The following is a 23,678-nucleotide window of genomic DNA, read 5'->3' as shown; positions in this document are numbered from 1 at the left end:
ATTATCCAAACTCTACAGATCTCACCGTGACCTCTCTAACCTCATCTCTATTCCTCTACTCCCCTCCTCTTCTCTGCCCTTCTCTTGCGCCCTATGGAATGCCCGCTCTATCTGTAACAAACTCCCCTATATCCAGGACCTCTTTATCTCGCGTCACCTCCATCTGCTCGCCATAACAGAAACCTGGCTCTGCCCTGATGACTCTGCTTCAGTCGCAGCCCTGTGCCATGGCGGTTATCTATTTTCACATACTCCTCGCTCTGCTGGCCGTGGGGGCGGTGTTGGACTACTTCTCTCTCCCTCCTCCAGATTTCAACCCCTTCTTCCACCTCAATCTCACTGTTTTTCCTCCTTTGAAGTCCACTCTATCCGCCTTTTCTCTCCTCTGCCTCTTCGAATAGCGGTCATTTATCGTCCCCCTGATAAGTCCCTTTCATCCTTTCTCAGTGACTTTGATGCCTGGCTTGCCTTCTTCCATGATCCTTCCTCCCCCTCTCTCATCCTTGGTGACTTTAATATTCCTGCTAATGATCCTTCCAACTCTTATATTTCCAAGTTACTCGCTTTAACGTCGTCCTTTAATCTCCAACTATGCTCCACCTCCCCCACTCATCAAAATGGTCACTGTCTTGATCTCATCTTCTCCTCCAACTGTTCACCCTCTAGTTTCCTTGCCTCCGATCTTCCCCTCTCTGATCACCATCTTATAACTTTCACACTTAAATCTCCTCCCTCCCAGTCCCGTCCTATCCTATCTAATTTATCTAGGAATCTTCACGACATTGACCCTTCATCTCTATCCTCCCATGTTTCAAACCTCTTCTCTACTGTGGCACCATCCACGTCTGTCAACGAGGCTGTTTCTTCTTACAACAATACTCTATCCTCTGCCTTAGATACTCTTGCACCTTTGATGACCCGCCCTGTAAGGCGTACAAAACCCCAACCTTGGCTGACTTCTAATATCCGCTACCTACGTTCCTGTACCCGCTCCGCCGAACGCCTCTGGCAGAAATCTCGGGCCCTTGCTGATTTCTTACACTTTAAGTTCATGCTGACCTCCTTCCAATCTGCTCTTTTACGTGCCAAACAGGATTATTATATCCAACTGACCAACTCTCTTGGCTCTAATCCTCGACTTCTCTTCACCACATTGAACTCTCTCCTCAAGGTGCCCCCTCCCCCAACTCCCCCTTCATTATCTCCTCAGACCCTTGCTGAATTCTTTCACAACAAGGTTCAAAAGATAAACCTTGCTTTCTCTACCTCACCAGCTCTCCCTCCACTAGTCCGTTCCCCTCTCTCTCCTTCCCCTCATTCCCTTTCCTCCTTTCCTGAAGTTACTATTGAGGAAACTACACTTCTCCTTTCTTCCTCAAAATGTACCACCTGTTCCTCTGATCCCATTCCCACCCACCTTCTTAATGCCATCTCTCCTACTCTTATTCCTTTTATCTGTCACATTCTCAACCTCTCACTTTCCACTCGGACTGTCCCTGCTTCCTTTAAACATGCTGTGGTCACACCTCTCCTTAAGAAGCCTTCACTTGACCCTACTTGTCCCTCTAATTACCGACCCATCTCCCTCCTTCCTTTTCTCTCCAAATTACTTGAGCGTGCTGTTCACCGCCGCTGGCTTGATTTTCTCTCCTCACATGCTATTCTTGACCCATTACAATCTGGTTTTCGCCCTCTCCACTCAACCGAAACTGCGCTTACTAAAGTCTCCAATGACCTATTACTGGCTAAATCCAGAGGTCAATATTCCATCCTCATTCTTCTTGATCTTTCCGCTGCTTTTGACACTGTCGATCACAGCATACTTCTCGATACCCTGTCCTCACTTGGATTCCAGGGCTCTGTCCTTTCCTGGTTCTCTTCCTACCTCTCCCTCCGCACCTTTAGTGTTCACTCTGGTGGATCCTCTTCTACTTCTATCCCTCTGCCTGTCGGCGTACCTCAGGGTTCTGTTCTTGGTCCCCTCCTCTTTTCTATCTACACTTCTTCCCTTGGTTCATTAATCTCATCCCATGGCTTTTCCTACCACCTCTATGCTGATGACTCCCAAATCTACCTTTCTACCCCTGATATCTCACCTTGCATCCAAACCAAAGTTTCAGCGTGCTTGTCTGACATTGCTGCCTGGATGTCTCAACGCCACCTGAAATTAAATATGACCAAAACCGAGCTTCTCATTTTCCCCCCCAAACCCACCTCCCCGCTCCCCCCGTTTTCTATTTCTGTTGATGGCTCTCTCATTCTCCCTGTCTCCTCAGCTCGAAACCTTGGGGTCATCTTTGACTCTTCTCTCTCCTTCTCTGCTCATATCCAGCAGACCGCCAAGACCTGTCGTTTCTTTCTTTACAACATCCGTAAAATCCGCCCCTTTCTTTCCGAGCACTCTACCAAAACCCTCATCCACACCCTTGTCACCTCTCGTTTAGACTACTGCAATCTGCTTCTTGCTGGCCTCCCACTTAGTCACCTCTCCCCTCTCCAGTCGGTTCAAAACTCTGCTGCCCGTCTCATCTTCCGCCAGGGTCGCTTTACTCATACTACCCCTCTCCTCAAGACCCTTCACTGGCTCCCTATCCGTTTTCGCATCCTGTTCAAACTTCTTCTACTAACCTATAAATGTATTCACTCTGCTGCTCCCCAGTATCTCTCCACACTCGTCCTTCCCTACACCCCTTCCCGTGCACTCCGCTCCATGGATAAATCCTTCTTATCTGTTCCCTTCTCCACTACTGCCAACTCCAGACTTCGCGCCTTCTATCTCGCTGCACCCTACGCCTGGAATAAACTTCCTGAGCCCCTACGTCTTGCCCCATCCTTGGCCACCTTTAAATCTAGACTGAAAACCCACCTCTTTAACATTGCTTTTGACTCGTAACCACTTGTAACCACTCGCCTCCACCTACCCTCCTCTCTTCCTTCCCGTTCACATTAATTGATTTGATTTGCTTACTTTATTTATTTTTTGTCTATTAGATTGTAAGCTCTTTGAGCAGGGACTGTCTTTCTTCTATGTTTGTACAGCGCTGCGTATGCCTTGTAGCGCTATAGAAATGCTAAATAGTAGTAGTAGTAGTGGGGGGGGGGGCGTTCTGTCAACAGCAAACCTCTCAAAGTGAGCAGACTAAGGACTTTTCCTACAGGAACTCGTGCAAACATTTTTTTAAACACAGAAATGCTAAACGTTGTTACTATATCTGCTAGTAATGAGTTCCAGAGCTTAATTATTCTTTGGGTGAAAAAATATTTCATCCCATTTGTTATAAAAACATTTCCATGTAACTTCATTGAGTGTCCCCTAGTCTTTGTACTTTTTGAAAGATCTTGCGGGCTATGCCCATGTTGACAAACCACTAGTGTGGTAGCAAAACCCTGCTCAGTCTGTCCGCCAGGCTTTTCTAGACTGCCAGATCCATTCTTTGAAGGAGGGTCTACTGCCTCCTGACACAAGGGGTAGGATCCCAAACCCACCTGCTTGTTCGTATAGAACACTGCAACCTGGTTATTCAATTGAATGAGAATTTGGTGTTGTAGCTGATCAACTAAAGCCTTTAGAGCATTCCAAATGATCCTGAGCTTGAAGAAGTTGCTATGGTAAATCTTTTCTTGAGCAGACCAAGTTCGCTGGTGTGAAGCTCATCTACATGAGCTCTCCATCTGATTGTTAATACCTTCTGAGGCAGAGGCTGAAAATGCTGACTTGGAGGTTCTAGGCAAAGCGGAAAGGTGGCGGAAACCTACGCCTTAGAGTAGTATGGTTGCCATCTAGGCCCTCTCGTAAACCTCCTAGGAGAGGCTGCACATGCAGACTGCCGAGACAGGGACTGGTAATATCAGTATGTTTCTTGATAAGGTCAGCAACCTCCTCTTCCTTGTCCCTGAAAAGATCAGCAAGGTTTGTCTACCAATCTCTCCTAAACCGCTGGTTCCAGGTCAGAGACATGCAGCCACAAGGTCTGCACATCCCTACACCCATGACTCCCAAGTGACATCGAACTGCAATTAAGAACTGCACAGGTTCTCTTCCTGTTTTCTGGCTTCACACGCTGCTGATTAAGTAATAAACAATACTGTATTTTAAATACAGATACCCTACTATGCCTGTTCTTTATGCATACAATATTTTTTCCATGCATTTAAGGTGTTACCATTGTTTTCCATATTATCCGACTTTTCACTTATCCAACAATAGCTCAGTCCCATTTACATTGGACAATCAAGACTGTACTGCAGAGGAGTTGTGTGATCCGAGCAGGTGTGACATAATAGTCTGATTGCGGTAGTGTTTGTAGCTTTTTCAATGACAACTGTGGTAAACCTGTATATACAATGTTACAATAGTCCAATCGAAAACTAAAAAAAAGAAACTAGTAGTGAATGAAAGTCATTGTGATTGAAATAGAGATGAACAAGAAAGAGAGATATCTTGGATAGATGTGCTATTTGAGGCTTGAAAGAGGGCAGAGTACCAGATAATGCCCAAATATTTAAAGCTAGTGACAGGAGTAATTTGTGTTCCGAACAGAATAAGAACAAACATTAAGCTCAGGAATTTAAACATGATTTCCCGCATGTCACTGGCCTGGTCCAAAATTTATTTATTTTTACTTACTATTTTCTTCTTCTCAGTTTTAAGTTCTTCTAAAGCGTCATCTACAAAAACAGAAGTTATATTATGTATGCACATATATATTCCTGCCACAATCTTGTTTCAAATTGTGAAATGAAGCATGCTATTGTGCCCCTTAAAATTGATACAGAAAATAAAAGGCTCACAATAGGAGAATATAAGGGTTAGAAAACAAGAATTGTAAAGATTGACAGTTTGGTTAAAAGTCGGCCACGAGGGCCAATTTTCAACCAAACATCAGTCTTTACAATATTAGCTCTCTCTAATTACAGACCCTTAACGCTATAAGACATGGCTGCATTTTGAAGCTAAGCACAGCACAGACAGGAGCAACTCTCCAGCCCCACCACCCAGTGACATGTGCTGGTAGGCACAGAGGTGTGTTCGTTTGGTGGGGGGGATGAGCAACTTGTGCTCGACACCACTGATGGCCCCTTTAAGTGATGGCCTGATAGCATCAGGATCACAGGTGTGCTATTGTTTTAATACAGAATCTGCAACCTGCAGGTTTGGTGACTCCCGTGGCATGAAAATAAAATCATCAAGGTATGGTAACAGGTTTGGTTTTTTTTATAATCATAATGCCTTGATAAAATTTCCTCCCTCAATCAAATCACATAAATACAGTTTCTACTCTTAGATATAATCTAAGTTGTAAATTTAGGTGTCTATTTTCCAATTAAACATCTTGAAGAGCCTGCATCCTCAAAAGAGCCAATTTGTGTTCCCATTAGAGATGTATTGAATACCATATTTTACTATTCAGCCAAATATTGAATATGAATAGGCATTGAGCTTTAACATAAATGAAGAAACAATGTGAAATCAGAGGGCAAGGGCCCTAAGCTGCGCAAATATTTTAGCACACACTAAAAATTAGCATGCGCTAATGCTAAAGGCACCCACAAGAATATAACAGGTGTCTATCATTAGCGCACACTAAAATGTTAGAGCACCTACAGCACGCTTAGTAAACAGAACCCAAGTGTTTTTCAGTAGGATTTGGCACAGAACAGCCCCGGATTGTTCACTATGCGGCCAAATACAAATCAAGTATGAATACTCAGTACAGCCCTAGTTCCCATGCCACACGTACTACTGATGAGTACCTTTTCCAGCAGAATAGTGAATGATACATACCTGTAGCAGGTGTTCTCCGAGGACAGCAGGCTGATTGTTCTCACGACTGGGTGACGTCCACGGCAGCCCCCACCAACCGGAAAAGGCTTCGCGGGACGGTCGGCACGCAGGGCACGCCCACCGCGCATGCGCGGCCGTCTTCCCGCCCGTGCGCGACCGCTCCCGCCAGTTGAATGACAAGCAATAAAATATGAAACACAACTCCAAAGGGGAGGAGGGAGGGTAGGTGAGAACAATCAGCCTGCTGTCCTCGGAGAACACCTGCTACAGGTATGTATCATTCACTTTCTCCTAGGACAAGCAGGCTGCTTGTTCTCACGACTGGGGTATCCCTAGCTCTCAGGCTCACTCAAAACAAGAACCCAGGTCAATTGAACCTCGCAACGGCGAGGGTACAACAGAAAATTGACCTACGAAGAACAACTAACTGAGAGTGCAGCCTGACCAGAATAAATTCGGGTCCTGGAGGGTGGAGTTGGATTTACACCCCAAACAGATTCTGCAGCACCGACTGCCCGAACCGACTGTCGCGTCGGGTATCCTGCTGGAGGCAGTAATGTGATGTGAATGTGTGGACAGATGACCACGTCGCAGCCTTGCAGATCTCTTCAATAGTGGCTGACTTCAAGTGGGCCACCGACGCTGCCATGGCTCTGACACTATGAGCCGTGACATGACCCTCAAGAGCCAGCCCAGCCTGGGCATAAGTGAAGGAAATGCAATCTGCTAGCCAATTGGAGATGGTGCGTTTCCCGACAGCGACCCCTAGCCTGTTAGGGTCGAAAGAAATAAACAATTGGGCGGACTGTCTGTGGGGCTGTGTCCGCTCCAAGTAGAAGGCCAATGCTCTCTTGCAGTCCAATGTGTGCAACTGACGTTCAGCAGGGCGGGTATGCGGCCTGGGAAAGAATGTTGGCAAGACAATTGACTGGTTAAGATGGAACTCCGACACCACCTTCGGCAGGAACTTTGGGTGGGTGCGGAGCACTACTCTGTTGTGATGAAATTTGGTATATGGAGCGTGAGCTACCAGGGCCTGAAGCTCACTGACCCTACGAGCTGAAGTAACTGCCACCAAGAAAATGACCTTCCAGGTCAAGTACTTCAGATGGCAGGTATTCAGTGGCTCAAAAGGAGGTTTCATCAGCTGGGTGAGGATGACGTTGAGATCCCATGACACTGTAGGAGGCTTGATAGGGGGCTTTGACAAAAGCAAGCCTCTCATGAATCGAACGACTAAAGGCTCTCCAGAGATGGCTTTACCTTCCACACGATAATGGTAAGCACTAATCGCACTAAGGTGATTCCTTACTGAGTTGGTCTTGAGGCCAGACTCTGATAAGTGCAGAAGGTATTCAAGCAGGTTCTGTGCAGGGCAAGAACGAGGTTCTAGGGCCTTGCTCTCACACCACATGACAAACCTCCTCCACTTGAAAAAGTAACTCTTTTTACTGGAATCCTTCCTAGAGGCAAGCAAGACCCGGGAGACACCCTCAGACAGACCCAACGCAGCGAAGTCTACGCCCTCAACATCCAGGCCGTGAGAGCCAGGGATTGAAGGTTGGGGTGCAGCAACGCTCCGTCGTTCTGCGAGATGAGAGTCGGAAAACACTCCAATCTCCACGGTTCTTCGGAGGACAACTCCAGAAGAAGAGGGAACCAGATCTGACGGGGCCAAAAGGGCGCCACCAGAATCATGGTGCCGCGGTCTTGCTTGAGCTTCAGTAAGGTCTTCCCCACCAAAGGTATGGGAGAGCCGGTCCCCCAATGAAGGAGAAAGGCATCCGACGCTAGTCTGCCATGTGCCTGAAGCCTGGAACAGAACAGAGGCAGCTTGTGGTTGGTCTGAGAGGCGAAAAGGTCCACCGAGGGGGTGCCCCACTCTCGGAAGATCTTGCGTACCACTCTGGAATGAAGCGACCACTCGTGCGGTTGCATGACTCTGCTCAGTCTGTCGGCCAGACTGTTGTTTACGCCTGCCAGGTATGTGGCTTGGAGAAGCATGCCGAACCGGCAGGCCCAATTCCACATCCCGGCAGCTTCCTGACACAGGGGGCGAGATCCGGTGCCCCCCTGCTTGTTGACGTAATACATTGCAACCTGATTGTCTGTCCGAATTTGGATAATTTGGCAGGACAGCCGATCTCTGAAAGCCTTCAGTGCGTTCCAGATCGCTCGGAGCTCCAGGAGGTTGATCTGCAGATCCTTTTCCTGGAGGGACCACAGACCCTGGGTGTGAAGCCCATCGACATGAGCTCCCCACCCCAGGCGAGATGCATCCGTCGTCAGCACTTTCGTGGGCTGTGGAATTTGGAATGGGCGTCCCAGGGTCAAATTGGTCCGGATGGTCCACCAGAGCAGTGAAGTGCGGCAACTGGCGGAGAGGCGGATGACATCTTCTAGATTCCCGGTGGCTTGGAACCACTGGGAAGCTAGGGTCCATTGAGCAGATCTCATGTGAAGACGAGCCATGGGAGTCACATGAACTGTGGAGGCCATATGACCCAGAAGTCTCAACATCTGCCGAGCTGTGACCTGCTGAGACGCTCTGGTCTGCGAAGCCAGGGACAGGAGGTTGTTGGCCCTCGCTTCGGGAAGGAAGGCCTGAGCCGTCTGAGTATTCAGCAGAGCTCCTATGAATTCCAGAGACTGCGTTGGCTGGAGATGGGACTTTGGGTAATTTATCACAAACCCCAGCAGCTCCAGGAGTCGAGTAGTGCACTGCATAGACCGGAGGGCTCCCGCCTCCGAGGTGTTCTTGACCAGCCAATCGTCGAGATATGGGAACACGTGCACTCCCAGCTTGCGTAGGTAGGCCGCCACCACCACGAGGCACTTGGTAAACACTCGAGGGGCAGAGGCGAGCCCAAAGGGCAGCACACAATACTGAAAGTGCCGTGCGCCCAGGCGGAATCTGAGATACTGTCTGTGAGCTGGCAGTATCGGTATGTGAGTATATGCGTCCTTTAAATCCAGGGAACATAGCCAATCGTTTTTCTGAATCATTGGCAGAAGAGTGCCCAAGGAAAGCATCCTGAACTTTTCTTTGACCAGGAATTTGTTCAGGCCTCTCAGGTCTAGGATGGGACGCATCCCCCCTGTTTTCTTTTCCACAAGGAAGTACCTGGAATAGAATCCCTGCCCTTCCTGCCCGGGTGGTACGGGCTCGACCGCATTGGCGCTGAGAAGGGCGGAGAGTTCCTCTGCAAGTACCTGCTTGTGATGGGAGCTGAAGGATTGAGCTCCCGGAGGACAATTTGGTGGCAGGGAGGCCAAATTCAGGGCGTATCCGCACCGCACTATTTGGAGAACCCACTGGTCGGAGGTTATGAGAGGCCACCTTTGGTGAAAAAATTTTAACCTCCCTCCGACCGGCAGATCGGCCGGTACGGACACTTTGAGGGCGGCTATGTTCCCATGGATCCAGTCAAAAGCCCGTCCCCGGCTTTTGCTGTGGAGGCGCAGGGGGCTGCTTAGGCGCACGCTGTTGACGGGAACGAGCGCGCTGTGGCTGTCCCTGTGCCTGACGAGGCCTTCGGGCCGGCTGGTTGTACCTACGCTTTGCAAAAGAATAGGGTGCAGCCTGCCGGGCCCGGGAAAAACGTCCACCTGCTGAGGTGGATGCTGAAGGCGCCCGGTGGGAGAGCTTGTCGAGAGCGGTTTCCCGCTGATGCAGTTGGTCCACCATCTGCTCGACCTTCTCACCAAAAATGTTATCCCCCCGGCAAGGGACGTCGGCCAGTCTCTGCTGGGTGCGGTTGTCCAGGTCAGAGGCACGCAGCCATGAGAGCCTGCGCATCACTATACCTTGGGCCGCAGCACGAGATGCCACGTCACAGGTGTCATAGATACCCCTGGACAGGAACTTTCTGCACGCCTTCAGCTGCCTGACCACCTCCTGATAAGGCCTGGACTGCTCCGGCGGGAGCTTATCGACCAGGTCCGCCAGTTGTTGCACATTAGTCCGCATGTGGATGCTCATATAGAGCAGGTAGGACTGGATGCGGGTCACGAGCATGGAGGATTGGTAGGCCTTCCTCCCAAACGAGTCCAGAGTGCGAGACTCCCGCCCCGGGGGCGCCGAGGCGGTATCCCTCGAACTCCGTGCCCTCTTGAGAGCAGAATCCACGACCGCCGAGTCATGGGGCAATTGGGGCCGCATTAACTCTGGGTCAGAGTGGATCCTGTACTGGGACTCTGCTTTCTTGGGAATGGTGGGGTTAGTTAACGGTCGCACCCAGTTCCGAAGCAGTGTCTCCTTGAGGACATTGTGCAGCGGTACTGTGGAGGACTCTCTAGGTGGTGATGGATAGTCGAGGACCTCGAGCATCTCGGCCCTCGGCTCTTCCACAGAGACCACGGGAAAGGGAATGCTAATAGACATATCCCGCACAAAGGAGGCAAAGGAGAGACTCTCAGGAGGTGAGAGCTTCCTCTCCGGTGAAGGCGTGGGGTCCGAGGGAAGGCTCGTAGACTCCTCTGAGGAGAAATATCTAGGGTCCTCTTCTTCCCCCCACGAGGCCTCATCCTCGGTATCGGACATAAGCTCGTGTAGCTGAGTCCTGAACCGGGCCCGGCTCAACGTCGAGGCACCGAGGTCTCGGTGTCGTCGAGCGGTGGACTCCCGCGCCGGCGGGGACGGAGCTCCCTCCATCGACGTCGACGGGGACTCCACCTGCGTGGCGGTCAAGACCGGCGCCGCAAGCGGCGGCGGTGTCGACGGCCCCGGCGCCGGGCTAGAGCTCGCCGGCGCCACAGACATCGGCGCCGAGGGGCACAGCCTGGCGCATCAGCCCTTCCAGGATCCCCGGAAGGATGGCTGTGAGGCACTCGTCCAGGCCCGCTGCCGGGAAAGGCGGTGGGGCCGGTAAGGGTGTCGGTGCCAGAAGCTGATGGGGGCCAGGAGACGGCACCGAGGTGCCGGAACCCTGACGCGTCGGTACCTCCACAACCGACGGGGACCTCTCCTCTCGACGATGACGCTTCGGCGTCGCCTCCTCTCCGATGTCCGGATGCACCGAGGGCGACCAGTGACGACGCTTCTTGTTTTTCTTTCGATGCGCGTCACCGGCGCCGGGCGGTATGGAGGAGGAGGAGGACGATCCCCCTCGGTCCCGAGGAGCCGGGTCAGACAGGGTTCGGTCCCGTGGCCCACGGGCTGAGGGAGTGACCGGGGCCGACTGCCCACGCGGCCGCTCACCTCTACCCTCGCCGGCGGGCCGACGGGACCTGTTCTCCTGGGGTCGATGCCATCGGTGCCTATGTCTCGGGCATCGATACCGGTACCGAAGGACCGGGCGTCGATACCGATGCTGTCGAGGACGACCTCGAGGGGCCGGCGCAAGTTCCAAAAAGACGGTCCCGCAGAACTTGCCTCGCAACCTGAGTCCGTTTCCGGAGACCGAGACACAGGGAACACGACTTGATATTGTGCTCCGGCCCGAGGCACTGGAGGCACCAAGCGTGGGTGTCGGTCTGCGAGATCGGCCGGCCGCAGCGACCACACTTTTTAAATCCACTCGGGACCTTCGAGGACATCGACGGAAAAATCGCGTCGGCGAAGTCAAAGTCGTCAATGGTGGCTGAAATCACACCTCGAAAAAAGAAAACGACCGTGCGGCCACTAGGCCGCAACGCGGCGTCCCCGCTGGAAACGAGGGAAAAAAGGGAGCGCGTGCTCCACACGCTCAGGTTTTTTTTTTTTTTTTTTTTAAAAGAAACCGGCGGTAACAAAAACTAAGAGAAAAAGCAACGATCCGCGTAAACGCGATCGAAAATCCGGCGGCTGAAACAGAGAGAGCGGCAAAGCACAACTCTCTCCAGACGCGGAAAAAAAAAGGAACTGGCGGGAGCGGTCGCGCACGGGCGGGAAGACGGCCGCGCATGCGCGGTGGGCGTGCCCTGCGTGCCGACCGTCCCGCGAAGCCTTTTCCGGTTGGTGGGGGCTGCCGCGGACGTCACCCAGTCGTGAGAACAAGCAGCCTGCTTGTCCTCGGAGAACAAATTGGTACATTTCTGTCACTTAGGAGTGGACAGTGCAGAAAGGGCACAACAACTGGGGTAGAGACACCAGACAAGCCTGGGGATCAGTGTGGTAGTACTCGAAACGAGTCACTGGAAGCAGTGAATGCAAAGAGACTTCATATATTCATTGCAGAAATCCTGAAAACCAACCTGGGTTGCAGACCTCAAGGACTGGATTTCAGGACCCCTGTTCATGAGTGTTATCCAACAGTTTTTGTATTGGAAGCGTTCAGTGTTTTAGCATTTAAAAAACCTAAAGTCAGAAGCCCTACACATAAGTTAAACAAACATGTCCTGTTCTAACTTTTTCAGTTTGAATTTTAAAAAGATCCTTGTCAAAAGGTATGGCTTGATAGTAACAATGCATAAAGGTAAACAAATATATTTTCAAAGGTTAAGCCTATATATTTTGCCATTAAAAAGGCTTTATTGCATCAGCTCAGACAGCAAGCTGCTTCCTGAAAATATAGCGAATGATACATACCTGTAGCAGGTGTTCTCCGAGGACAGCAGGCTGATTGTTCTCACGACTGGGTTGACGTCCACGGCAGCCCCCACCAACCGGAACAAAACTTTGCGGGCGGTCCCGCACACAGGGTACGCCCACCGCGCATGCGCGGCCGTCTTCCCACCCGTGCGCGATCGTTCCCGCTCAGTTGAATGACAAGCAAAAATGATCAAAAACGCAACTCCAAAGGGGAGGAGGGAGGGTAGGTGAGAACAATCAGCCTGCTGTCCTCGGAGAACACCTGCTACAGGTATGTATCATTCGCTTTCTCCGAGGACAAGCAGGCTGCTTGTTCTCACGACTGGGGTATCCCTAGCTCTCAGGCTCACTCAAAACAAGAACCCAGGTCAATGGAACCTCGCAACGGCGAGGGTATAACAGAAATTGACCTACGAAGAACAACTAACTGAGAGTGCAGCCTGACCAGAATAAATTCGGGTCCTGGAGGGTGGAGTTGGATTTAAACCCCAAACAGATTCTGCAGCACCGACTGCCCGAACCGACTGTCGCGTCGGGTATCCTGCTGGAGGCAGTAGTGTGATGTGAATGTGTGGACAGATGACTACGTCGCAGCCTTGCAAATCTCCTCAATAGTGGCTGACTTCAAGTGAGCCACTGACGCTGCCATGGCTCTGACACTATGAGCCGTGACATGACCCTCAAGAGCCAGCCCAGCCTGGGCGTAAGTGAAGGAAATGCAATCTGCTAGCCAATTGGAGATGGTGCGTTTCCCGACAGCGACCCCTTTCCTATTGGGGTCGAAAGAAACAAACAATTGGGCGGACTGTCTGTGGGGCTGTGTCCGCTCCAAGTAGAAGGCCAATGCTCTTTTGCAGTCCAATGTGTGCAACTAACGTTCAGCAGGGCGGGTATGCGGTCTTGGAAAGAATGTTGGCAAGACAATTGACTGGTTAAGATGGAACTCCGACACCACCTTTGGCAGGAACTTAGGGTGAATACGGAGCACTACTCTGTTATGATGAAATTTAGTATACGGAGCATGAGCTACCAGGGCTTGAAGCTCACTGACCCTACGAGCTGAAGTAACTGCCACCAAGAAAATGACCTTCCAGGTCAAGTACTTCAGATGGCATGAATTCAGTGGCTCAAAAGGAGGTTTCATCAGCTGGGTGAGGACGACGTTGAGATCCCATGACACTGCTGGAGGCTTGACAGGGGGCCTTGACAAAAGCAAGCCTCTCATGAATCGAACGACTAAAGGCTCTCCAGAGATGGCTTTACCCTCCACACAATAATGGTAAGCACTAATCGCACTAAGGTGATTCCTTACTGAGTTGGTCTTGAGGCCAGACTCTGCTAAGTGCAGAAGGTATTCAAGCACGTTCTGTGCAGGACAAGAACGAGGTTCTAGGGCCTTGCTCTCACACCAAACGACAAACCTCCTCCACTTGAAAAAGTAGCTCTTTTTAGTGGAATCCTTCCTAGAGGCAAGCAAGACCCGGGAGACACCCTCAGACAGACCCAACGCAGCGAAGTCTACGCCCTCAACATCCAGGCCGTGAGAGCCAGGGATTGAAGGTTGGGGTGCAGCAACGCTCCGTCGTTCTGCGAGATGAGAGTCGGAAAACACTCCAATCTCCACGGTTCCTCAGAGGACAACTCCAGAAGAAGAGGGAACCAGATCTGGCGGGGCCAAAACGGCGCTATCAGAATCATGGTGCCGTGGTCTTGCTTGAGCTTCAGTAAGGTCTTCCCCACCAAAGGTATGGGAGGATAAGCATACAGGAGGCCGGTCCCCCAATGGAGGAGAAAGGCATCCGACGCTAGCCTGCCGTGTGCCTGTAGTCTGGAACGGAACAGAGGCAGCTTGTGGTTGGTCTGAGAGGCGAAAAGGTCCACCGAGGGGGTGCCCCACTCTCGGAAGATCTTGCGTACCACTCTGGAATGGAGTGACCACTCGTGCGGTTGCATGACTCTGCTCAGTCTGTCGGTCAGACTGTTGTTTACACCTGCCAGGTATGTGGCTTGGAGAAGCATGCCGAACTGGCAAGCCCAACGCCACATCCCGACGGCTTCCTGACACAGGGGGCGAGATCCGGTGCCCCCCTGCTTGTTAATGTAATACATTGCAACCTGATTGTCTGTCCGAATTTGGATAATTTGACAGGACAGCCGATCTCTGAAAGCCTTCAGTGCGTTCCAGACCGCTCGGAGCTCCAGGAGGTTGATCTGCAGATCCTTTTCCTGGAGGGACCACAGTCCTTAGGTGTGAAGCCCATCGACATGAGCTCCCCACCCCAGAAGAGACGCATCCGTCGTCAGCACTTTCGTGGGATGAGGAATTTGGAATGGGCGTCCCCAGGTCAAATTGGTCCGAATGGTCCACCAGTGCAGTGAAGTGCGGCAACTGGTGGAGAGGCGGATGGCATCTTCTAGATTCCCGGTGGCTTGGCACCACTGGGAAGCTAGGGTCCATTGAGCAGATCTCATGTGAAGACGAGCCATGGGAGTCACATGAACTGTGGAGGCCATATGACCTAGGAGTCTCAACATCTGCCAAGCTGTGATCTGCTGCGACGCTCTGGTCTGGGAAGCCAGGGACAGGAGGTTGTTGGCCCTCGCTTCGGGAAGGAAGGCCTGAGCCGTCTGACTATTCAGCAGAGCTCCTATGAATTCCAGAGATTGGACTGGTTGGAGATGGGACTTTGGGTAATTTATCACAAACCCCAGCAGCTCCAGGAGGTGAACAGTGCACTGCATGGACCGGAGAGCTCCTGCCTCCGAGGTGTTCTTCACCAGCCAATCGTCGAGATATGGGAACACGTGCACTCCCAGCTTGCGTAGATACGCCGCGACCACCACGAGGCACTTCGTGAACATCCGTGGGGCAGAGGCAAGCCCAAAGGGCAGCACACAATACTGAAAGTGCCGTGTGCCCAGGCGGAATCTGAGATACTGTCTGTGAGCTGGCAGTATCGGGATGTGAGTGTATGCGTCCTTTAAATCCAGGGAACATAGCCAATCGTTTTTCTGAATCATTGGTAGAAGGGTGCCCAAGGAAAGCATCCTGAACTTCTCTTTGACCAGGTATTTGTTCAGGCCTCTCAGGTCTAGGATGGGGCGCATCCCCCCTGTTTTCTTTTCCACAAGGAAGTACCTGGAATAGAATCCCTGCCCTTCCTGCCCGGGTGGTACGGGCTCGACCGCATTGGCGCTGAGAAGGGCGGAGAGTTCCTCTGCAAGTACCTGCTTGTGATGGGAGCTGAAGGATTGGGCTCCCGGAGGACAATTTGGTGGAGGGGAGGCCAAATAGAGGGCGAGAACCCACAGGTTGGAGGTTATAAGAGGCCACCTTTGGTGAAAAAATTTTAACCTCCCCCCGACTGGCAGACCGTCCGGTACGGACACTTTGATGGCGGCTATGTTCCCGTGGATCCAGTCAAAAGCCCGTCCCCGGCTTTTGCTGTGGAGGCGCAGGGGGCTGCTTAGGCGCACGCTGTTGACGGGAACGAGCGCGCTGGGACTGTCCCTGTGCCTGATGAGGCCTTCGGGCTGGCTGGGTGTACCTACGCTTGTTATAGGCGTAGGGCGCAGCCTGCCTGGCCCGAGAAAAACGTCCACCTGCTGAGGTGGATGCTGAAGGCGCCCGGTGGGAGAGCTTGTCGAGGGCGGTTTCCCGCTGATGTAGTTGGTCCACCAACTGCTCGACCTTCTCACCAAAAATATTATCCCCCCGGCAAGGGACATCGGCCAGTCTCTGCTGGGTGCGGTTGTCCAGGTCAGAGGCACGCAGCCATGAGAGTCTGCACATCACTATACCTTGGGCCGCAGCACGAGATGCCACGTCACAGGTGTCATATATCCCCCTGGACAGGAACTTTCTGCACGCCTTCAGCTGCCTGACCACCTCCTGAAAAGGTCTGGACTGCTCCGGGGAGAGCTTGTCGACCAGGTCCGCCAGTTGCTTTACATTATTCCGCATGTGTATGCTCGTGTAGAGCTGGTAAGACTGGATGCAGGTCACGAGCATGGAAGATTGGTAGGCCTTCCTCCCAAACGAGTCCAGAGTGCGAGACTCCCGCCCCGGGGGCGCCGAAGCGGTATCCCTCGAACTCCGTGCCCTCTTGAGAGCAGAGTCCACGACCGCCGAGTCATGAGGCAATTGAGGCCGCATTAACTCTGGGTCCGAGTGGATCCTGTATTGGGACTCCGCTTTTTTGGGGATGGTGGGATTAGATAATGGTCTCAACCAGTTCCGAAGCAGTGTCTCTCTGAGGACATTGTGTAACGGCACCGTGGAGGACTCTCTAGGTGGTGATGGATAGTCGAGGACCTCGAGCATCTCAGCCCTCGGCTCATCCACAGAGACCACGGGGAAGGGAATGCAAATAGACATATCCCTGACGAAGGAGGCAAAGGAGAGGCTCTCAGGTTGCAAGAGCTTTCTCTCCGGTGAAGGAGTGGGGTCGGAGGGAAGGCCAACAGACTCCTCTAAGGAGAAATATCTGGGGTCCTCCTCCTCCCCCCACGAGGCCTCTTCCTCGGTGTCGGACATGAGCTCCTGCAGCTCAGTCCTCAACCGGGCCCGGCTCGACGTCGAGGCACCGAGGCCTCGGTGGCGTCGTCGAGCGGTGGACTCCCGCGCCGGCGGGGATGAAGCTCCCTCCATCGACGTCGACAGGGACTCCACCTGCGTGGCAGTCGAGACCGGCGCCGCAAGCGGCGTCGAAGGCCTCGGCACCGGGCTAGAGCACGCCGGCGCCTCCATCAACGGCGCCGAGGGCGCAAGCACCCCCGGCGCCGGCACAGTCTGGCACATCAGCCCCTCCAGGATCCCCGGAAGGATGGCTCGGAGGCACTCGTCTAGGCCCGCAGTCGGGAAAGGCGCGGGGGCCGGTAGAGGTGACGGTGCCGGAAGCTGGTCGGGTCCAGGAGACGGCACCGAAGTGCTGGCACCCTGGCGTGACGATACCTCTACCACCGAGGGGGACCTCTCCTCTCGGCGCTGCCGCTTCCTCGGCGTCGAATCATCCCTGGCGCCGGGAGCCAGATGCGCCGTGGGCGACCGATGATGGTGCTTCTTTGCCTTTTTTCGGTGCCCGTCATCGGCGCTTGGCGGAATAGAAGAGGAGGAAGTAGATCGGCCTCGAGGGATCAGGTCCGACAGGGTTCGGTCCCGAGGGCCCTGGGTAGAGGGAGTGACCGGGGCCGATTGCCCACGCGGCCTCTCACCCCTGCCGTCTCCGGAGGACCGGCGGGCCGACGGGACCTGTGCTCCTGGGGTCGGTGCCATCGGTGCCGATTTCGTGGACATCGGTACCGGTACCGAAGATCCGGCCGTCGACACCGATGCCGTCGAAGTCGACGTCGAGGGGCCGGCGCAAGTTCCAAAAAGACGGTCCCGTAGAACTTGCCTCGCTACCTGTGTCCGTTTCCGGAGACCGAGACACAAGGTGCACGTCTTGGTATCGTGCTCCGGCCCGAGGCACTGGAGGCACCAAGCGTGAGTGTCAGTCTGCGAGATATGCCAGCCGCACCGACCACACTTTTTAAATCCACTCGGGACCTTCGAGGACATCGACGGAAAAATCGCGTCGGCGAAGTCAAAGTCGTTGATGGTGGCGCTAAAATTCACACCTCGAAAATAACTCGACCGCGCGGCCACAAGGCTGCAACGAGACGCCCCCGCTAAAAGACAAGGGAAAAATAAAGTTCTGCGTTTTTTTTTTTTTTTTTAAACAAAATAAAACAGAAAACGGAGAACAACGAAGGAGAAAAAAAACTCGCGGCGAAAGCACGATCCGGTTTCCGGGGCTGACAGAGAGACGAACGCGGCTCTCTCCAGCGCGGAAAAGAAAAGACTGAGCGGGAACGGTCGCGCACGGGCGGGAAGACGGCCGCGCATGTGCGGTGGGCGTACCCTGCGTGCGGGACCGCCCGCAAAGTTTTGTTCCGGTTGGTGGGGGCTGCCGTGGACGTCAACCCAGTCGTGAGAACAAGCAGCCTGCTTGTCCTCGGAGAAAATAGGTACCCCTTCATCACAAGAGGAGGCCTGGAATGAAATGTGGTGGAATGAAGGCGAGAACATCTGAAAACTGTTGTTACTGTACTGGGACCTTAAAAAAGGTGTGTGCTATTTTACCTTTGGGAGGGGTCTAAAAATTAAAAGGGGGAGGGGCATGACACAACCTACACATTTAGAGCAAAAAAAAAAAAAAAAAAAAGAAGAGCACTTAAGACCCAGCCCATGCATGTTTGTTTCAGTAGCTTTCTGTGAAAGTACCTAGATGAAACGCATCCATTGTGCACTGAACACCAATCGACAGACTGCACCTTTATCCCATATGCATTTTACACAAGATCTCTTGTATATACAAGTTAACCAAGATATGTTTAACCAATCCCATTCACAATTCAATATAAAATATATATTTTAAAAAACTTACTATTTCTTTCCATTCTTTTGGAAAACCATAGAATAAGTAGCGTCCTTGCAAACCAAATACTGTAAAGAGAAAAAAATAGTAAATCTATATCAAACCTGTTTTCCAAGGATTAAAGAATATTCTAAGCTGTTTACTCTTGTGTATTACAACCTAGCATGCTACTGGTATAACTGCCATCTGTATTCCTCTCGCTAAATAGAATACCAACAGCAATCCTTGCCAAAGGAATCACATTATCAAGGTCAGCTCAGTTTAATAAGTTCAACTTAAAAATACCTCTCTCAAAACACAGAACACCCTACAAAAGTTTTGATTTTTTTCTAAAATAAGAATCTTTATTTTATTGTTCTTAAAGAGATTAATTTAACAATCTAGCTTATCTATACATTTTTATACAGGGGGAGTGGGCAATACTGCAGAACATACAAGAAGCTGAGTGGACTGGGGATGGAAGACTATGGGGAGTACCAAATATCAGTGGGGTCAAGTGGAAAGATAGAGATACTAGGCTCAAGGTAAGCTGTGGGCAAATACCTGGGACAGGGACATTAAGGTCAAGCTGTGGAAATGAACAGTTAGAAGGGTCACACACATATACACATCTTATCAAGAGATTTCACCAGGTGTCTACTAGCTTTCTCCAAAGATATACCATAAATATACTTCATAGAACTTAGAGAGAAAAGATAGTAAACAGTATTTTATAAAGCCTATATGTGATCAAAGATGGCAGTTATATATCAATATGTGTATAAATTATATTACACATATACACCCTTAAAAGCTTACCACATGTATATGAAAGCAGAATTAACACACTCTACCAGTGTTCCAAGCCATGCTTAAGTTATTCCACATAGAAAATCAGAGAAACCTCATACTGAACTTGATATCTTTACACCATTTGAAAAGGAACCAAAAGAAATTTGAGTGAAGCCCTGAACACCAGTGCCAAGGTGTATATGGTTGCAATCTAATATTGTATATCTAAAAGTCTCCATTTTATTCAATTCTGGGTATTTATATCCCACTATAATCAGTAAAGAATCTAAGCAGGTTATATAAAGTTCAAAACACACAGTTAAAGATAGTGATAGCCCTACTATATTATTTACCCAAATATTTACTAAAAAGATAAGTCTTCAATCCTTTACGAAATTGTAAATAACCAAAAAGCATTCAAACTCATTCAGGTATAGAATTCCATAATTTGCTAGCTTGATAAATAAAAGCCATCTAAAACTTTTTTTTTTTAAACTAACTTTAACAGATGGAAACCCCTGCAAGTAGAAGCGAGAATTCTTCCAAAAGGCTGGGCAAACTATTAACTGTGGAAGAAGAGAAGACCAGTTCCTCTGTAAGATTTTAAATAACAGTACAAGTAGTCTTAAAACTGATTTGTGCAGAAACTGGTAGCCAGTGCAGGAACAACCATAGATCATTTTAGCTGCAGTATTTTGCATCAACTGCAACTTATTAACAAGTCTTAAATTTAATCCAACATACAGGACACTACAATAGTTCAGTTGAGACAAAATAGCCTGCACCAGATATGAAAGTGTTCTGGAAAAAGAGACCGATCTGATTGTTCTAAATTGACGCAATTTAAAAAAATCTTTTTACTCAAGTAATTTATTGGAAATCCCATCATTAATTGGGTGTCTAAAATAATCCACAAATCTTTAGAAGATTTTTTCAAAGGACAACTGTTCTCCTGAAGCAACTGTAATGCTACAAGGGACCAAAGACACAATTACAAAACTACAGTAATTTTTTCTTAGCTGTGTTAAGCTTTGATTAGACCAAGAATGAATTAAGGATATGCAGTCAAAAACAGAGGCTTGCAGTGTCAAAACATTTGATGTTACAGGGATCAACACAAATGTCATCTGCATATGAACAGCAGAAATAACCTGATGCATCCAAAACTGATCCCAGCAAAATCTGGTCTCCAGCTAAAAGAAAATATATTCTTCTTAACACAATATGATTTTTCTTAAACCTTCTATCCATTTATAAACTGCTCCAGATATTCCATACTCGCTCAATTTACACAACAAAAATTCACGGTCCACTGCATCAAACGCTCTGGAAATATCAAATTGGAGCAAGACAGAATGAACCCCCTGACTTAGAAATTCCCTAACTTTAGTTACCAAGAGTAAAAGTAATGCATAGCCTGAATCCAAATTGAAAATCACACAATGAGAAGATTCCAAATAAGATGTAACCTGTAATGCTACTACTGACTCCACTAATTTTGCCATCCAAAGGACGCTAGCCACTGGTCAAAAATTTGACACAGCCGTCAAATCTGCTCCTTCTGATTTTGGATTCCGAGTTAAAATGATTTGTCCTAATTCCAAAGGAAAGAACCTTTCCTTTAATAAATTGTTAACCAAGACTGTGAGCCATTCTACCAGTTCAGATGGAATGTCTTTCAACAAATGTGAAGGACATATCTAAACAGACATGATTTATCAGAACGTTTTCTCAACAGAGAGGTCACTGTATCCACTTCCACAGACGTTATCCCCCAAGCCCAAAAGCTGACCAGCTAGAACTTACTAGATATCATGCCTTTTTGTTCACCATTCCTTTTCAATGGAATTCTCTTCCTCTAACCACTTAAGGAAGAACAAATTGGTACTCCTCTAGGGGCCAGCCAGGCTGAGCGACACTTCACTCTCTAGCGTAGGGCTCATCCTCTCGCCCTGCACAACACAAAATGCCCGAAGCAATGCTCTGGCGGATAAAGTAAGTTATCTCCATCTCTTGAAGGAAGCCAGCTGAGTTGGGGGGAAACTCGGGGCTTCCCTTTCCATTTTGCCATTAATAAAAGGTAAGCAAGAACCAACAAAAAGTAATATGGAGTATTAGTGAGAGCTAAGCCCTTACACGTCATCACCGGCCACCATCTTGCCCAAAAGGGAGAACTTTTCACCTTACTACCTGCCCATAAAAGTGCCTTGGCAGATTCTTTTTTGCTCAATATATAATATCCTTAAAAACATGTTTTTGCTGCATGTGAGAAACTTATAGCTTAGTGTGTACTGACATTAGTGTGCGCCAAATGCTGCACACCCCCTTTTTTTTTTTTTTAACTCATGGCCATGTGGCATTTAGAACAAACTAGTGTCCATTAGCACATACTAAGCTTTAGTAAAAGAGCTCCTTCATAACAATTGTCTTATTTTTAACAAAAAAAGGTCCTTAAGGAGAACAGCGACATATAATTTGACAATGCAAAGTTGAAACAAACAGAAGCTAGACATTGAACTCATTTGGGTCTACTTACATCACTGGAAAAGCGAAAAATGGAAGCGTCATTATAATTCTTGCTGTCCAATCCTCTGGAAAGTACCACAGATATACAATTAAGCAGGTCAGAAGGTAAAATATAGAGGAATATAGAAGTAGTCTTCCAACCCATAGCTTTCTTAACCTTTGGTTTTTTTCTCTGAACTCTTCTAGTACCTGAATTTTCTGTAAGAAAAAAAATTCATGAAAAAAGTTTCAACTCACAAAAGCTGTTCAGTCATGAGAATCGCATATACTAATTGTTCCTAAGCCTGATCCTGGAGGCACCCCAGTCAGTCAGGTTTTCAGTATATACACAATGAATATTCATGAGATAGATTAGCATGCAATGGAGGCAGCACGTGCAAACCGCTCATGAATATTCATTGTGGATATCCTGAAAACCTGACTGGCTGGGGTGTCTCCAGGACCAGGTTTGGGAACCACTGCCATACACCATAGGATGATTGTAAATGGTATCTCATTATGAATTCATCATGGTTCAACTGGCTTCTCTAAAACACATTTTAATTATAAAGTCTGGTACTATACTAGTAAACTGAAAATTGTGCTAAAGAATTTTCACATTTGATGCCCAAAATCAAGGCTTCATTCATCTTCTACAGATCAGCTACAGTAACACTTGCTTACTAGAAATAGATTTGAGACAGTCAATCAAAAATGGTGTGATGTTCTAAATCATTTGAGGCTAAAGGATCTAAATAGGTATACTCTAGAGGCCAGCACAGACAAAAAGGTACAAGACAATTTTTAAAAAACTGAAAGCGGAGGAGTGGCCTAGTGGTTAGAGTGGTGGCCTTTGGTCCTGGGGAACTGGGTTCAATTCCCACTGCAGGCACAGGCAGCTCCTTGTGACTCTGGGCAAGTCACTTAACCCTCCATTGCCCCAGGTACAAAAAAGTACCTAAGCCGCATTGAGCCTGCCATGAGTGGGAAAGCGTGGGGTACAAAAAAAAAAAAAAGGTCAATTAAAATATTGGCATTAAAAAAACCCCTGGAAGGTAAATAATGCTTTAAAAAACACAAAACACACCTTTTTCAATTGAAATTAAGCTCTAGAACTCAAGATTATAATATGAAGCTCCAAAGGGCGTACACTAAAAAAAAAAAAAACACACACACACACTTCTCCATTTGTATTTTTGAAAATCTCAGGAATTGTTTTTTTGCTCAAAATATATGGATGTTTCTGGATGTTACAAAGATCACCCAAGAAAGAAGAAATGGGGGGGGGGGGGGGGGGGGGTGTTTGTTTGTTTTTTTAACTATGTGTCAACAAGTTCGAGAACAGGGAATCTTTCTTATTGAGCTATCCTTGTAAATGTGTGGTGCATTATGTGGGGGTCAAGTATGGAAAAATTAGTTACCTCATAATTTTCTTTCCTTTAGTCCAAAAGGATTAGTCCAGACAAAGGGTTGCGACCATCCGCCAGCAGGGGAAGATAACGAACTCTAAAGAGTTGTGCCTCAAAGATCCTGCCTATAGATAGAAAAAGAACTATTAAACAAAAGGCAAAACTTGTGCCTTAGAAATAACGGAACCAGAACAATACGAACACTACACAGAATCCGGAAAAAATGAAACCATCACAGAACGACGAGCTCTGGACTGATCCTTTGGAACTAAAGGAAA

General features: G+C 49.3%; 1 protein-coding gene across 1 annotated transcript in view; it reads right to left on the bottom strand.

Moving 5' to 3' along the window:
- The window catches only part of LNPK (lunapark, ER junction formation factor), a 100,988-nt gene that overhangs the window by 47,414 nt on the left and 29,896 nt on the right, over nt 1-23,678 (bottom strand). The window contains 3 exon segments of the mRNA XM_030210122.1: nt 4,628-4,668; nt 18,725-18,783; nt 22,023-22,210. Of these exon segments, the coding sequence (XP_030065982.1) occupies nt 4,628-4,668; nt 18,725-18,783; nt 22,023-22,210 (288 nt within the window).

This window comes from Microcaecilia unicolor, chromosome 7 (assembly GCF_901765095.1).
Source record: "Microcaecilia unicolor chromosome 7, aMicUni1.1, whole genome shotgun sequence".
Classification (NCBI taxonomy): domain Eukaryota; kingdom Metazoa; phylum Chordata; class Amphibia; order Gymnophiona; family Siphonopidae; genus Microcaecilia; species Microcaecilia unicolor.
The sequence above is the reverse complement of the archived record's forward strand: the minus strand, read 5'-3'. Positions and strand labels throughout refer to the sequence as shown.